The sequence below is a fragment of the Dromiciops gliroides genome, chromosome 1, assembly GCF_019393635.1.
Source record: "Dromiciops gliroides isolate mDroGli1 chromosome 1, mDroGli1.pri, whole genome shotgun sequence".
Taxonomy (NCBI): Eukaryota; Metazoa; Chordata; class Mammalia; order Microbiotheria; family Microbiotheriidae; genus Dromiciops; species Dromiciops gliroides.
This window is the reverse complement of record NC_057861.1, coordinates 444568249-444585319: the sequence shown is the minus strand read 5'-3', so window position 1 is coordinate 444585319 and position 17071 is coordinate 444568249. Positions and strand designations below refer to the sequence as shown.

Below are 17071 nucleotides of genomic sequence, written 5' to 3'. Positions count from 1 at the left end.
CTAAACTCAGGGCGATTGTTTCATGATACCTCCTGCAATGTTTAATAGCTGGTAACCCCATCCACATATTTCTGAGTTTCTGCTTTCTTCATGTACTTGCCTAGAGATGGAAAAATCAGCTCATCTTCCTAGTATAGTTAATTACTCAGCATGCATTTGAACCAACATATCACTAAAACTTATAAGACCTCAAGTGGAAACCACAAACATTATACTTTTTATTGTTTGCCTTGTTTTCAGTCACTGTTATAATTTTAATGTTATGTATAATAAACTTTTTATATGTTTTATATAGAATACAAGTATGGTTCCAATCTCAGCTCTGCTACTTAATAGCGATATGAACTTGGGAAAGTCATTTACCTCTTTGTGTCTTAGATTGCTCATATGTTTTTTTTTTTACAAATAATGGAGTGATTGTGGGGGATGAGAAGAAACATTTTCTTATTTTGCTTCCAACTCTAAATTGGTGTTTCTATATTCTTGTGGTCACAGAACACCAGTAAAATGCCTTATTTCTGCAGTATTGTCTACAATACTAATCATCAATGATTTCTTGAAGTACTATATGCTGTTTTTACTCAGTTTGCCAAACATGTGCAATAACATTATTTTCCCCACAAAAATCTATGAAAACATGGGAATTGAATTTATCTTGGCATTAGACGAATCAAGAATGGCAATTTGATCAGTACTCAAAATAACAGCAGAGTTTAATTAGTCATTTCCATCATTATCAAAATATATTTTTGACCGAATATTAAAACATGGAATCTGGAAGGGAATTTTAGAAATCATAGAGAATATCTCATTTAACTGTAATTTTAAAAATGAAAATGAAGAAGGTCCCCAGCATGTGAAATAGAATCTGTGAGTTGAATTTTTTGGAAACATAGGCAATAATTGCACAGGAAGAACATAAATTGTTTGACTATGATTTGTACTATTGGAATGAACTTTTTAATCAAGAGAACAGATTATTTTGAGCATAAAAAGTATTTCATTAATACATTTATTTTGACAAAACAATTATTTCATAATAAATGTCTCTATCCTACTGTCTCTTAAAAAGACCCCTGTCAAGTATCTGCATGCTAGCCATCATGGGGTGGAGCTATGGCCAGTACCATCAAGAAGGCAAACCTGGGATCCACACCCCCAAGAAAGAAGATGGGACCCAGACCCAAATTCACAGAGGACCAGAAACAAGAAATTAGAGAGGCATTTGAACTTTGATACTGATGGAACAGGGACAATGGATGTTAAGGAGCTCAAGGTGGTCATGATTATTCTGGGCTTCAAACCCAAAAAGGAAGAGATAAAAAAAAATGATATCTGACATTGACAAGGAGGGGACAAGGAAAATCAGTTTCAATGACTTCTTGGCTGTGATGACTCAAAAAATAGCTGAAAAGGTTACCAAAGAAGAAATTCTGAAGGCTTTCAGACTCTTCAATGATGATGAAACCAGAAAAATATCCTTCAAGAACTTAAAATGTGTGGCCAGAGAGCTAGGGGAAAACCTGACTGATGAGGAACTGCAGGAAATGATTGATGAAGCTGATAGAGATGGAGATAGAGAAGTTAATGAACAAGGATCATGAAAAAGACCAGTCTTTATTGTGGTAAATCTCTTCCCCTTTTGCAGGCACATATAAATAGATTTTCTGGTTATAAAGGTTACTTGCTTTCATTTTTTGAGTCATCAATACAGTACATAGAGGCTGATTTTCCCCTTCAACTAATTTATCTAGAAAATTATATTGGCAAATACTTGACTCAGTTGTATGTTTTCTAAAGAATTCTAAAAACATAGTTCTAGATAAAGTGCCTTGTCAATGGATTTTCCAACTTGTTGCCCACTAGGCTTAAGGTTGGGGGCCTGAAACTCCTCTCTCCCTACCCTTTTGCCTGATATCTCTTCTTTCATTCATTTTTTTTGTAGGGCAGTGAGGGTTAAGTGATTTGCCCAGGTTCACACAGCTAATAAGTGTCAAGTGTCTGAGGTAGAATTTGAACTCAGGTCTTCCTGAATCCAGGGCCGATGCTTTAACCACTGCACCACCTAGATGCCCCCTTCTTTCATTCATTATTATTACACCAAACCCCAGAGCAAAATTCAAGTGCTAGGGCCAACAAAATTGGAACAAAGAATATTTCCTTTTAGATGCTACTTCCCTTCTCACCTTGCTTCCATCATCTCATCTCTTTTGCTATGCTCAGATGTATGATATAGCAGGACCATGTGATTGGCTTGCAGACCACCATTCCAGGCCATTTTCCTCCTCCTTTTTCCACTCACCCCTTTGATTTTCATTGACTTAGCTCTTTTAAGAAGAAACTAGAGGGGCAGCTAGGTGGCGCAGTGGATAGAGCACTGGCGCTGGAATCAGGAGTTCCTGAGTTCAAATTCGGCCTCAGACACTTAACACGTACTAGCTGCGTGACCCCGGGCAAGTCACTTAACCCCAATTGCCTCACTAAAAAAAAAAAAAAAAAAAAAAAGAATATATATAAAAAAAAGAAGAAATTAGAGTACTAACTTCTTTGTTGTGTCTGGACGCACACTGATATATGTAATGTCTTGTGGAGGGCTTAGAAATGTTCCATAATATCATCCTTTCCAGTCAATGGTGGGGTAGCTGCATCTAGCTCATCTACTTTGAGTGTCATTCTGGCAAATGCTCTTTCCTTTTCCCAGGTCAGGCCACCAAATGAAAAAAGCTAAATGTAATGTTAGCCTAAGAAAATCATAAATAGCATAGGTTGGCTTAATACCAATGTTAACAAAACACACACAAGTAAGCATTTCCTTAGTTCATAAGTTTTAAAGGTTTTGTTGCTTTGAAAATTGGGGTGGGTGACCTGGGTCGTGTTTCATGTATTTAGCAAAGCCATTTTCCCTTTTCCCTGCTTGGATGGAAGGGAACTGGCTGTTTTTGTCTCCATTAGAAATCTAACGTAACCATGACCATTTTCTACTGGTTTTGTTACAAGTTTCTCTTTATTGGTTAGCTCTAAGAACCTTTGGTTCTTAATTACTCTATGACTTACTCCTCTAATGTATGGAAACTTACAACCAAGTCTCCCACGTGGGTAGTTTGACACACTGCTTTGTAACCTCCAGTGGTCTGTTCTATGTTTATGCTATTTATTTTCTTTGTTGTGAATAAAGTCTTTCTTGTTTGTTTAAAAAAAATACCCCTGTCAACACAACACATGAATTTAAGCAAAATTCTTGAGTGCAAATGTTACAACTTACAGACATAACTTTCCACATTTGTTATTTGCTTTTTTTTTGGTCTTGTTTTGTTTTGTGGGCCAATGAGGGTTGAGTGAATTGCCCAGGGTCACAAAGCTAGTAAGTGTCAAGTGTCTGAGGTCGAATTTTAACTCAGGTCCTCCTGAATCCAGGACCCGTGCTTTATCCATTGTGCCACCTAGCTGCCCCCATATCATTTGCTTTTTTTTTAACAAAGAGGAAGAATGTTCTAACAACACTCATCTAGGAACAGCATCATCCCTCTTATTTGGTCTGAATTCTCTATATTTTAGTTCAACCTTCATTTCAGAGATAAAGAAAATCAAGTCCTAAAAGAGTTAAGTGACTTGCCCAAGGTCACACAGCTGCTTCATATCTAAAAATAGACTTTGATGATCCCAGGAACACCAAGTAAAACAGAAGGGTTTTTCCTATGGGTAAATTAAAAAAAAAACACAGTTTAGTAAGTGGGAAGTTAGCACATCAAGAACACTGCTCAGGAAAAGACTTTTATGATATTTGCCAGGTTTAGTGTTCACAGTCTTCATGTTAAGAGGTAAGTGTTGATGAAAAATATATCACTTCCCTTTTAGAAAACAGTGTCAGCATAGTAAATGTGTTGCTTCTGTGCCCTGGGACATGGATATCGAGGAGGAGGAAGAAATCATCAAATCCATATGCACTGGGAAGAAGCCTGTGACTACCATGCAATAAGAAGCAGCATAGTTAGTTGACTATTCTACTTGGAGAGACTGAGTCTTAAAAAAAACAGGTGTGCAGCACAAGGAGAGTAACAGTGGAGAAAGCCTATGTAGAGCATAGTCCTGTTAGCTGCCATGGCATCTGAGGATGGTGGCCTGGTGCTATGGGGATGAAGAGGAGTACTCTGATACTGATGATTGATTCCCTTGCTGTGAGAAGTTATTTCAGAGCAGGGGCTCTATTCAGTTATGTGGCCACATTGCTCATGTAAGAATAGTGAACTTTTTCTTCATACATTTTCTAGCTTCTTTCCCCAGAATTGATCTATTGTGTGAATTTGTTAGACTTTCAATGGGTTTGTCCATACAGTATTTACAGAAGGGAAAATGGTTCCATCATAGGCTCATAGATTTAGATCTGGAAGGGACATTTAGAAGTTACCAATTTTACAGAGTATAAAACTGAGGCCTAGAAGGGTTAAATGTTCTAACTAGCATTACACAACTCAGAAGTAGCAGAGCCATGATTCAAATCAAATCTTCCTAATGAGATGATAAGCACTCTATTCATTATAAAATACTGAGACATTGAGGGGCTTGGGAAAGTGCTAACTACAATGTTTCTGTGTATCAGATAGGAAACTGAGTACTGTTCTAGGCATCCCAGGTCACTAAATGGTAATGATCATTGAGAAGAAGTGGTCTGTGTTGAAATTTGGCAGGAGGGAGCCTGAGGATTTGGGATTGCAGTCAAATATTCAGACACCATTGATAATTTGAGAGAGGAATGTAACTCACTAGAGCCTGAGTTATGCCAAAGTGAATTCTTCAGGGCCAAATGCAATGTTTTCTGAGGAAGGAGATATAGGAATATTAATGTGGAGAGACATAAAGAGAATATTAATGTCGGAAAGAGAGGTGGAGAGTTAAAGGGCACAAGTTGGCTTTCTGGGGTAAGCACCCTATGATTTGTGGTCTGTCCTTATATTCAATTGCTTCCTTCAAACACCTGTACCTCTGCTCATTCCCCCAGATTGTGTCAATGTGGTCACCTGTACAGTCCTAGATAAGCTAAACGAGGCTTTATCTGAGAGTGTGGCTCTGAGCTCCTCTATCTTATGAGACAATACCCCGAGGAAGAAGATGATACCCTCTCAACCAAGAAAAAATAATTCATATTGATTCCTATTGTGGTCATGTGTTTTTATATCATAGCCTTGCTTAGATCACCATAGCCATAAAATTTTGTGAGAGAAGATTATATTAGGACAAATAGTCATTTTACTTACATAATGCCTAACATTCAGAAAATTCCTACAATTAGGCCATTACATTAGGCTTTCTCACTGCACTGTTGTTATATACAATCTGAAGATTTTTCAATTTATTTTAGATTATAATTCAATTACAAACTAATGAAATTGAATTACTATAGTCAATTATATTTGGCTTTTCATTTTGCTACAATTAGTGACCAGTTTGCATTATTTATATGAGTAATTTTCTCTGGGAACTTATGGATACTAACTTATTTAGTAGACAATTCATTCACAAACTATTATCATCCTTCAGCTTGGATCCCCTTCCTTCCTTCCTTCCTTCCTTCCTTCCTTCCTTCCTTCCTTCCTTCCTTCCTTCCTTCCTTCCTTCCTTCCTTCCTTCCTTCCTTCCTTCCTTCCTTCCTTCCTTCCTCCCTTCCTTCTATTTTCTTTAAATCTTTTTTTCTTCCTTTCTTTCATCAGGGTTATCCTTTAGATATTTCAGGTTCATTACTTACCAGAGGATAAATTTCTATTTATTTAGATTTAAGTAAAATATTTGTTTAAAAGCCTGGAGACAGTTCTCAGGCATTAAAACCACTGACCATGCCATTTTTTCCTGCAATAAAATATGATCTTTGTTATTTTTGATTCTTAAAATATAGAATCTCCACTGTATATATTTATAAAACAATGCCACTGGGGTTGTAAATAATGGTCAGAACCAGAAATAACTAAATGTGAGAGAATCCAATTTCATTTTTTTGGTCTCTGAAGGTAGTAGCAAGACCATATTTAGTAGATTAAGGTAATTTCTTTTTCTGCTTTGCTGCACGCAACCTTTTAAAATACATGAAACACAGACATAGGGTTCCGTATGAATTGCAAATGACCTTTTAAGACTTTAAACTACTGCTTATCTGTAGGTTACCCACTAGAAAGTTTATTGCTTGCTACTTTGTTAAAAAGTTTTTACTCCAATGTGCCTTCCCTTTCTCTATCACATTCTATCTTATTATTTTCCCCTTTGTCAATCTCTCCAATGCACACATTTATATATTTAGATATAGAATAGAATAATAGGTGCTCAACAAATGTCTGTTATTACATATATGTATGTATAATCAGTCTGTTATGTATAATACATGTATATGATATCTATATGATCAATGTTGATTGTTACATATGTATATTCATTGATGCATATATTCCTGTTGCTCTCTATAGCAACATGCATTTTATATATATATATATATATATATATATATATATATAATGATTAGCATTTATATGGGTATTTAAAGTTTGAAAGGCACTTTACAAGTATTAGCTCATTTCATCATGACAATATTGAGATGTTTTAATATTATCTGGGAGTTGTTTTATTATTATCACCATTTTACAAATGAGAAAACCAAAAATGATAGAGAGAAAGTGATTTGCCTCAGTTCTTACAGCTATTATGTCTGAAGTTCGATACTTTGCTTGGAAGCTAGGGATTAAAAAAAAAGAAAGTCTTTACTCTCAAGAAACATATTTTATTAAGGAGACAACATGTGTATATTATAAAAATTCATAGTTAAATGTACATTCAGAATTTATAATAAATATAAAATACATACAAGACAGTGAAGAAAAGATGGCATTACTATTTGAAGGAATCAGGAAAAGTGATGTGAAAAAGGTTGAGCTGGTTGCTATTGTTTGTCCTTTGCTTTCCAAGAGGATCAGCACCATCACAGGGGTGATGTATCAACTTGCATATGAATTGGATATGAGTGGAGCAGAACTGCAGAAAGTCATCAGTCTCACTCTTTCATCCAGAGTCATTGAAGTCCAGTGCAAAACAAAGGTCAAGATGACTGGTGATGGTCCAAGATACAGTGGGTGACCTTGGTCTTTCCAGTTGAACTAGAGTTGCATCTTAAAGGAAAAGAGATCTAATGGGGATAGGCATGAGAAGAGAGTATATTCCAGGCCTGAGAGACAACTAGGAAAAAATCATGGACAGAGAAGTGGAATGTAGGTGTCTGCTGGAGCTTTTTAGCGAAAATTATTAAATTTGGGGGGTAAGTCTTTATACTTTGTAAGTCAGTAAATGTTAAAGTAAGAGCTTTATTTATTTACTTTTGTCTATTAATATTAAGAATCAATTTAAAAGCACATGGTGTCTACATTTTTTAAGGGGAAGGGAAAGGGAGTTGATTGTTAAATTGCTACCAGCACTGAATTAATGGAATGTCATATATGAGGAAGAGAGAAAACCAGTTAGACTGATCATAAAGAAAAGGAAGGAAAGCCATTCATAATGTGACTAGAGAGATGATTTGGGGCTAAGTTGTGCCAGAGGTTATATTTTATTCTAGAGAAATACGTTGTCACCAGAGTTGACTGAGCAGTTGATTGAGTCAGATCAACATTTAATTAAATTCATTTTGGCAGCTGTGTGTAAGCAGATAATTCACATGGGGAAAGACTTGAGGTAGGGAGGAAGTCAGTTCAATACCCCAGTCAAGAATTAATAGGAACACTAATGCATTGTTGGTAGAGTTGTGAACTGGTTCAATTATTCTGGAGAACAATTTGGAACTGTGCCTAAAGTCTATGAAACTATACTTACCCTTTGACCCAGAAATATTACAACCAGGTTTATTTTTAAAAGAAATTAAAGAAAAGGGAAAAGGATCTCTTTGTAAAAAGAAATATTTATAGCGGCTGTTATTGATGAACTTAGTGCAGTTTGAATAAGTTTTTTCCACTTTATTTTTCTTATTTTATTTTTTGTCTGTGTTTTCTTTTGCAACATGTCTAATATAAAAATCATTGCATAACATTATGAGTATAATCAATATCCAATTGCTTGCTTTCTCAACTAAACCAAAACAAACAAACAAACAAAAACCTTTATCAAATAGAGTTTCCTTCTTTTTTATCACACTGTGTTCTGTTTAGGGTATTTAGGCAAAACATCAGAAGAGACTGTTGAGCTGGTCCTTGAAGGATGAGCAGGGTGTTTGGAATCAAAGATTGTGAGGAACTAAAGAAATTGGAAGTTATTCTAGGCAATGGGTATCATATGACTGAAAGCAGTGGTATGAAAACACATTAATTGGTCAAGGAATAGTAAATAGTACTGAATAGAATTAGATAAAGCTAGACAATAGATTTGGACATGGTTGTAGAGAATCTTAAATTTCATGTTAAAAATTCTTATCTTTATTCTGTGGTTAATAGAAAAATTGACTTTTTCCTATCAAGTAAATGTTATGAATATAGTAATGATTTAATAAAATTTATCTTGTGGCAGTGTTGTGGACATATTGAAGCAGATGAGAACTTGAAAGCCTGAAATTAATTGAACAATTCTATTAAGCAAACACTTATTAAGTATACCTATCTATATCTATTTAGCTAAAATATAGATATAGACAATTATTATATATGTATGCACATGTGTATATACAAATACGCATACACATGCAAACACACATATGAATACATACACGTATAGGCATATACATACATATATACACACATATAAACATATACATATATATACATACACACACACACCTGCCTGTAACAGCAGTTTCTGTCAAATGGTTGGAAAAAGAAAGAAAAAGAAAAAGAAACAGTTTGGAACAGAGATATATTTTTTTTTTCAAGCACACTGCAAGCTTTAACCAAGGGCTGCAGAAATGTTAGCTCCTCTTGGCTACTGAGCCTGGCCAAGTGTCATCTGAGCCGTCTCGGAGCACTGACCCCGGCGTGTGGGGCTGAGGCAGCTGGTGGGGCCAGGCCTCACTCCCTCTGGCCCATCCCTGCTGGCCGTTCCTGCCCACCTCCTCAGACCCTCTCAAGGTCCTGTCCAGGGTGAGCTCCCTAGGAATGAGGGAGAGATGTGGCTGAGGCAATTAAAATCTTCAATGTACAGGAAAGAAAATCATCATTGTCGGCTCCATTGAAGTCTTCCTTGGGTAGGACTCTGTCTGGGTCACCGGACCAGGTGAAAGGTCAGCCAGTAGATAATCATTGGCTGGAAGGCAGCCGCAGCCAGGGTCAGGTAGAGCTGTAGGCGCTGACGGGGGGCAGGACCCCCCACCCCATCAGTGCCCACAGAGGTCATCCGCAAGGAGCGCACAATGAAATACACAAGGGCAGTTGAGGTCCAGGCCAGGGCCACGTAGTATCCGTCACTGCCGAAGAGCAACCCTGTGAGCACGCTCAGGATCATACCCACATATTTATAGCCACTGTAGGCAAGCAGATGGAAGGTGCTCAGGTCGCTTCGGACTGTGGCCAGGTAGAGGCCAAGAAGCAGGGCTAGAACCTCAATGACGACCCACACCAGGGCTGTGCTGGCACACAGACCGAACACCTCAGGGGAAAACCTTTTTTGAATCCCCAGTGCCATCCCGGCCAGGAGGATGTAGGTGATAAATGCCATTGTGGGGATGTAGAGGTCGGGGGCATTGAGGTCCTGCCGAGGGGGCAGGGGCACATCCTGGCTGTACTGAATCTCCCAGTTCTGGTGTGTGTAAGGGAAGACGAGCAAGCCCAGCTTCCTGGCCACGTAGGAGGTGTCCACTGCAAAGAAGTGTTTGAGCTTATTCATGGACACGAACCTGTGAAGCTCCTTGTGCACCATGTCTTTGCCCTGGGAGGCGATGGAGCTGCCGTAGGCCATGGCGACGTTGGCCATGGGATCCCCAAGCAGATTGTTGACGCTGAAGGCCACATCTGAGCCCTGTGGCGGGTAAGCACCGGGCTGAGTGGGATACCCACCACTCCTGTCATCAAAGAGTGGAGGCGGGTCTGGGGCTGCCCTGACCCGGTGCTTGGACCCTTGGGCCCCGTACCCCGAGTGATAAACCATGAGCGAGACGTCTCCCGCCGCGAGGCCTGATGGGTAGGAATGCTAATGGGGTCGCAGCTCCGGGTTCTGAGAGCGAACTGCCGCTACCTGGCCACCGGACACGTCTTCCCGCGAGCCAGCAGCAGCGGCCATGGCCACGACATCCGGAACAGAGATATTTTTAAGCACAGTGTTCTTAACCTGTGTGTGTTTTAAAATGAATAAAATAACAGATAATATTTATTTAGTGCTTGCTCTGTGACATACACTATGTTAGTACTTTACAATTATTGTCTCCTTTGGGTCTCACAACAACCTTGAGAGGTATGTACTATTATTATCCCCATTTTATAGAAGAGGAGACTGAGGCAAATAGAGGTTAAATGACTTGCTTAGCTTCACACATCTAGTAAGTATCTGAGGCAAGATTTGAACTCACATCTTTCTGACTCCAGGCCTGATGCTTTATCCACACTTAACTGTCTCTAAGATATATATATATATATATATATATATATATATATATATATATATATATATATATATAGTGATTTGAATTTGAAGGAATTCCGTGATTGAAGGATAGATTTATATGGGGTTTTTTTGTTTGTTTTGGTTTTTTTGTGAGGCGATTGGGGTTAAGTGACTTGCCCAGGGTCACACAGCTAGTAAGTGTTAAGTGTTTGAGGCCGGATTTGAACTCAGGTACTCCTGAATCCAGGGCCGGTGCTTTATCCACTGCGCCATCTAGCTGCCCCTATATGTTGTTTTTAATGAAATATGGGTCTGATAATATTCAATAGGCAGATTAAAAGGAGTTAGTACAGACGGAAAGATTAAAGTTAGAGAAAAGGTAGGATATAACTGGAGTAAGATCTTGTGAAAGGCTAAAGCAGATGGGATTGTAAGGAAGTTTGCTCTTCTTTCTCTGAGAAGGGAAGGAAGTAAAATAGGACTATTGAAGGATTAAGGAGGCAGGGAATATAAAATGATATATGAAGGCTGATGCCGATGAGGAAGCTCACACACAAAGGCTTCTGTTTTCTAAGTAGAGAATAGAATCATGTGCTTAAAGGAAGTGAGAGGAGAATGGCACTGGAGACTGGGAATCTCTAAAATAAGTTTTGAAAAAACTATTATTGAAGATGTAATACTAGTTAATGAATGCTAAATCAGATTACCAGGGAGTAGTTTCAGTTAGCAAGTATTCAGAATTTGTAATAAACTTTGAGATTATTTTTATGACTCCCCTACTTGCACTAGTAGATTGAGTCTTCAGAAGACGGCTGCTAATTATCTCCTTGAGATTCTTGGGCACCCAATGGTGGTCAAAGGGAGCATCTTTATCAAGCACCATAGCACATAAGACTACACTGGTGTGTCTTATAATTACCATTAATTCATTAGTCGACCCAAAAACAATAAGGAAAGAAAAAAAAAGGAAAGATAGCCAACAAGTCAGTTAAAAGACTAGTCTTTACAGAGCTCCTCAGAGCATAGGATACTTTCTTCCCAAGGATCATGGGCACTGGAAGTCACCCCCTCACACTTCAGGTGAGAAACCAAACCAATTTGAATTGATGCTTTTGTAGCAACCCTGGTCCACTGAGTGCAGGTGATCAAGCCACTTGTGCTATCCTTTTGTCATGGAGGGACAGTTCTGTTTTTGATCAGGTACCAGATGCTATAACAAAATTGACACTGGCTCCAGAATAGACAGATTATTCTACCCTGGACTCATATGTGTAGGGTAGGTTTAATTATTGACCAACTGAAGAATGAAAAGAAAATCAAGCTTCCTCTCTTAAAAGGAAAGCATAGTCACTAAAGGGATTTCACAGTGGGTGAGGCTCTCTCCATAGCCATGATGGACCTGAGGATTATAGGAAATTATCTCTTCACTATTCAGGTGAGAAAACCAACTATCCTGGATAAACATTTCCTTATGATTTCCTTAGTTTTATTTTTTTGGTAGTATTTTATTTTATTTTCCATTTACATGGAAAATTATTTTCAGCATTCATTTTTGTAAGGTTTTGAGTTCTAGATTTTCTTCTCTCCCTTCCTTCCTTCCTCCCTCCCCAAGATGGCAAGCAATCATCTATTGGTTATATATGTACAATCATGTTATACATATTTCCATATTGGTCATAGTGTAAAAGAAGAATCAGCAAAAAGGGAAGAAACATAATAATGAAAAAAATAACAAATAAAGTGAAAATAGTATATACTTTGATATATATTAAGACTCCATAGTTCTTTTTCCGGATGTAGAGAGCAATTTCCAGCATGTCTTTTGGAATTGCCCTGCATCATTGCATTGCTGAGAAGAGCCAAGTCCTTCAGAGTTGATCATCGTACAATGTTGCTATTACTATGTACACTGTTATCCTGGTTCTACTCACTTCAATCTGCAACAGTTCATGTAAGTCCAGGTTTTTCTGAAGTCTATCTACTCATCGTTCCTTACAACAAAATAGTATTCCATCACATTCATATAAGATATTTGTTCATCCATTCCCCAATTGATGGACATCCCTATAATTTCTAAGTATTTTCCACCAGAAAAAGAGCTGCTATAAATATTTTTGTACATGTGTGCCTTATTCATGATCTCTTTGGGATACAGGCCCAGGAGTAGTATTTCTGAGTCAAAAGATTTTCCTAGTTTTTAATACTATCCTCCAGGGGTCTAGACAAAGTGTTCAGATATGGCTTTCTATCAGGGAAAACTGAATTTTTCCCACAAGTCCCCATATACATTGTTTTGGGAAATTTCTTCTTGATACTTTATATCAAAGGGCACCCAATAATACCACTAATGGAGCAGTCACTGCAGGGTAATATAAGTAGATTTTCCATCTAATCAAGCACTGAGATAAGTAGGATGAATTAAAAAATGGGGAAAAAAATCTCAGAATACCTCTCAAACCCCATTTCCTCCCAAATGTAAACATTTACAGTTGATTACTCGGGGTTTCTAGCCCAGAAGGCAAAACATGGAGTTGCAGTGCATAAGGAACTCAGAAAAAGTGTCAGTACTCATATAATCATAAGGCAAGCATTGTAGGTTTAAAGGTTAAAAAATAATATGAACATTTATGAGCTATAATATTGAGATTTAGGTGAATTGCCAGGCACTAATATTTTAGGATTGTAAAAACTCCTACTGTAAAATCCATACTCATAAGGGTAAAGTAATATAACATGAAATAGTACTTAAGCATGCAAGCAAGCAAGTAAAGGTTATCTCAGAAAATCTTGCTTGACTTAGAAGGACACACATTGGAAAACACACCATTCAATTATATTCTAAAAGAATAGAGGGGAAAATGATAATTGTTCTCTTGCGAATATCCAACATTAAGATATCTATTAACAAAATTGCACATAGAGATTTTATCCAATGTATAACTTCAAATGTAAAGGGGCTGATATTTACAGTAGATGAGGCCTTCACTTGTTGCACATGCTCTGGGGTTATTTCTATTAACCTTACCCCTCTCACTCACATTTGAAAGCTGGGTCCTAGTAGTAGCCCTGAGAAATTGGAATTTTCTTCCCCCTATGACTGGCTTGCAAGCATACATGAATTTACCTTTCAATTGATTATTGCTTTTGTTAAGTTGTTTTCTTTCCTGCCTGACTCTTTGTGACACTATTTGGGGTTTTCTTGACAAAGATGCTGGAGGGATTTGCCATTTTCTTCCTTCTTCAGCTCATTTTACAAATAAGCGAACTGAGGCAAAGAGGGTGAAGTAATTTGCCCAGGGTCACATAGTTAGTAAGTGTCTGAGGCCAGATTTGAACCCATGAAGAAGAGTCATCTTTACTCCAGAACTGAAACTCTATTCACCATCCCACTTAGCTGCCCAATTGATTATAATTTGATATCAATGTATCTGCCAGATTTAATTAGCTTTAGAAAAGAGTTTTTCTAATGGTGATACAGTAGAAGCAGTTGCTTCAAAACATCCCTCCAAAAATGATACATTCTCCCATCAGTATACAGCATCAAAAGGAAAATGGGCTCAAACTTAGAGAAGACATTACAAGGGAATAATTTATAGCTTCTAGAAGTCCTTCTATTGAATTTGTAAAGTAGTTTGCTGGATTTATATAAAAACCACAGATTATGACAACGTTCTGGATGCCAATCTGAATAGACTTTCAGTTGAAATTAATTTGATTGATTGTCTGATTTAATGGAAATATCTAGGTCTTGTTCAAACCAAGTTTATACTTCTGATTGACTTGTTCAATATATGTTGTGACCTAGCAATGGTAATTACTTCTAAACCTGGTGAAAGGACTGATTAGATAGAGTGAAGGGACTTCTATATGTATGGATGGATATATGTATATATCTCCACCTGCATATATACATTTATGTATGCTGCGTGTGTGTGTGTGTGTGTGTGTGTGTGTGTGTGTGGTTGGGAGGGTATACTCTTCAAGTAATGGGATGCTTCAATTATACCTAAAAAAGCCTAAAGAAATTATAAAATAATGATGATCATTTTATAATTCTAAACTCTTACATAACACTTCTGTGCATTGTTGTGAAAATTTCTAAGTCACAGGGCCAGACAAAGAAAAAACAAAGTCTCTAAGCCAAGGAAAAATCGGTTTATTGAGAGAGGGATCCTGTCTTAAAATAAAACTTGTCTCAGGTCTAGGACCCAAAGGACCTGAGCTTTATACTGTGTATAAATATACACAGTAAACTCTTCCCACAATTTAAACACAACCCAAGTGGTCCTTCTACAATAAGTAAACAATAGAGAGAAGGAAATCATTAGTCAGTCATCATCCAATTTGCTAACCCCTTGGATTTAATTTTTCCAATTAAGACTGCCCACTCAGTTGCTAAAAAAAAAAACAAACAAAACACTAGTTTGTCTTCTGATGGTGGCTGGAGGAATCAATCCATTTTCATTAGATGGCTTCTACTCTAAGCTTTGATTGATCTTTTTTTTTGTTTTTTTGTTTGTTTTTGGTGAGGCAATTGGGGTTAAGTGACTTGCCCAGGGTCACACAGCTAGTAAGTGTCAACTGTCTGAGGCTGGATTTGAACTCAGGTACTCCTGACTCCAGGGCTGGTGCTCTATCCACTGTGCCAACTAGCTGCCCCTTGATTGATCTTTTTTAACTCAGAAATTACAGTTTTTAGTATTTGACCTTTAAGTTGATTCATAGATATCTAACCACAATTGGAATTAAGTTGATAGTTTCAATTATCCAAACCAGTTTATTATATATATATGTATATATATATATATATATATGTATATATATATATATATAATCAGTTCTACCAATATCTGTCTTATTCTAGTATTATTAGTTTAAGCTACTAAAGAATGCCTAGACATGTTAAATCACTTATATCTAAGGGATCAGGAAAATCTCAGTCATATTATATGTATGAATATGTTTAGGTAGGTATATTATATGCATATGTAGGTACTTGAGAGAGAGAAAGAGAAAGACTGAGATAGAGAGAAAAGAGGATTATATATCTAGAGTAGGAAATAACCTTTGAAGCCAGAGTCAAACCTCTTTATTTTACAGTCTAGGAACAATGCTTAGGATTAAGTTATTTGCCCAGGATCATTTAGAGAAACACAAACACACATTCTCTCTCTCTCTCTCTCTCTCTCTCTCTCTCTCTCTCTCTCTCTCTCTCTATATATATATATATATATATATATATATATATATATATATATATATATATACACACATGCATGCATGTACAAGTCTTTATATATATATATATATATAGGTATAGGTATAGGTATATACAGGTACAGTTCTAATAAAATACACATCATATAGTTCACATTAGGCTGGAAGGGGTGGAGTTGGAGGCTATCACAAAATGGGTAGTAAGATAAGAATTCCAACTGAATAGGAATATTAGTAAAACAGGAGGTTGGGGGAAAAGGTGGTTGTTTGGTTGCTCGTTTATTTATCTATTTATTTATTTATTAATCTGTTTATTCATGCATTTCTGTATTCATCCATTTCTTTCTTTGTTTGTTTATTCATTTATTCATTGCTTGAGTACAGTTGAAGAAAGCAGAGTATTTAGAATATAGGCACATGCCATCAGCCAGAGTAAGGGAAAACTCTCTTGGAATTTTGGTGGATATGTGATCTCATCCAAATGAGAATTCATTCAAGAGATTCCTTTCACCAGGCTCAACTTTTGTCCATATTTTCCCCTAAACTACCCATCTCTCCATAAAAATAAAAGATAAAAGATAAAATGATGCAATACAGAGAAACCTGTCACAGGAGTCTCAATGACTTGGAGCCAATTTGTCTGAGTTATTCTAACTTTGTGACCTTGAGAAAGTCATTTGTATCCACTTTTGGTGGGTTTTATTCTGGTAGATGGAGGTGTAGGGAAAAGGATTTGGAGAGGGAATCAATAAAAATAGATAAAACATCATTTTTTATGCCCCGTACTTCTCAATCAATTGGAAACTTATGAAAATGTGATCTGTTGCAAAAAAAAAAATGATCTGTCATTATCTGTCTGGTTTTATCTCATACTTTCATCAAGGATACCCTTGATATATGTTTACTATTATCATAAATATTTTATATAGATTAAAACAGACATATAGGTTAATAGTCACTGATGTGATCTCAGTCACTTTTTTCCCCAAAAAAATACTTACTACCTGTGATTTTTTTCATTCTTTTAGAATTTCTCTCTTTTTGAAATATCTTTTAAAAAATCAATCTCTGAAGGCCTTTAAAATAGCATTGCCTCTAGCATGGTTTTCTTCTGTGTATATTTAATCAAGTATAACTGCTCTTCTAAAGTTCATTTATTTAAGTTTCATTGCCACTTTGTCACATATACTGAAAAGGTAGAATAAAAAGGTCTGCAGGTCTATTATCAGGGCCAAAAAAAAATCACATTAGATATATTGATGAATCTGCTTTATTTGATATCTGTTGCCCTCTTTCCACTTTC

At 36.8% G+C, this 17071-nt stretch overlaps 1 protein-coding gene and 1 pseudogene across 1 annotated transcript; one reads left to right on the top strand and one right to left on the bottom strand.

The window, feature by feature from the left end:
* Positions 1-1116: 1116 nt before the first annotated feature.
* LOC122750220 lies at positions 1117-5085 on the top strand (annotated as a pseudogene).
* A 4130-nt stretch (positions 5086-9215) lies between these two features.
* Positions 9216-10207, bottom strand: LOC122734490 (protein YIF1A-like). The gene has a single exon (XM_043975355.1). The coding sequence runs from the start codon at positions 10096-10098 to the stop codon at positions 9217-9219; it is 882 nt and encodes a 293-aa protein (XP_043831290.1). The 5' UTR covers positions 10099-10207; the 3' UTR covers position 9216.
* Between the last annotated feature and the right edge of the window lie 6864 nt (positions 10208-17071).

Excerpts from the sequence above, each read along its gene's own strand:
- LOC122734490 (XM_043975355.1), bottom strand. The coding sequence starts at position 10,098 with ATGGTTTATCACTCGGGGTACGGGGCCCAAGGGTCCAAGCACCGGGTC.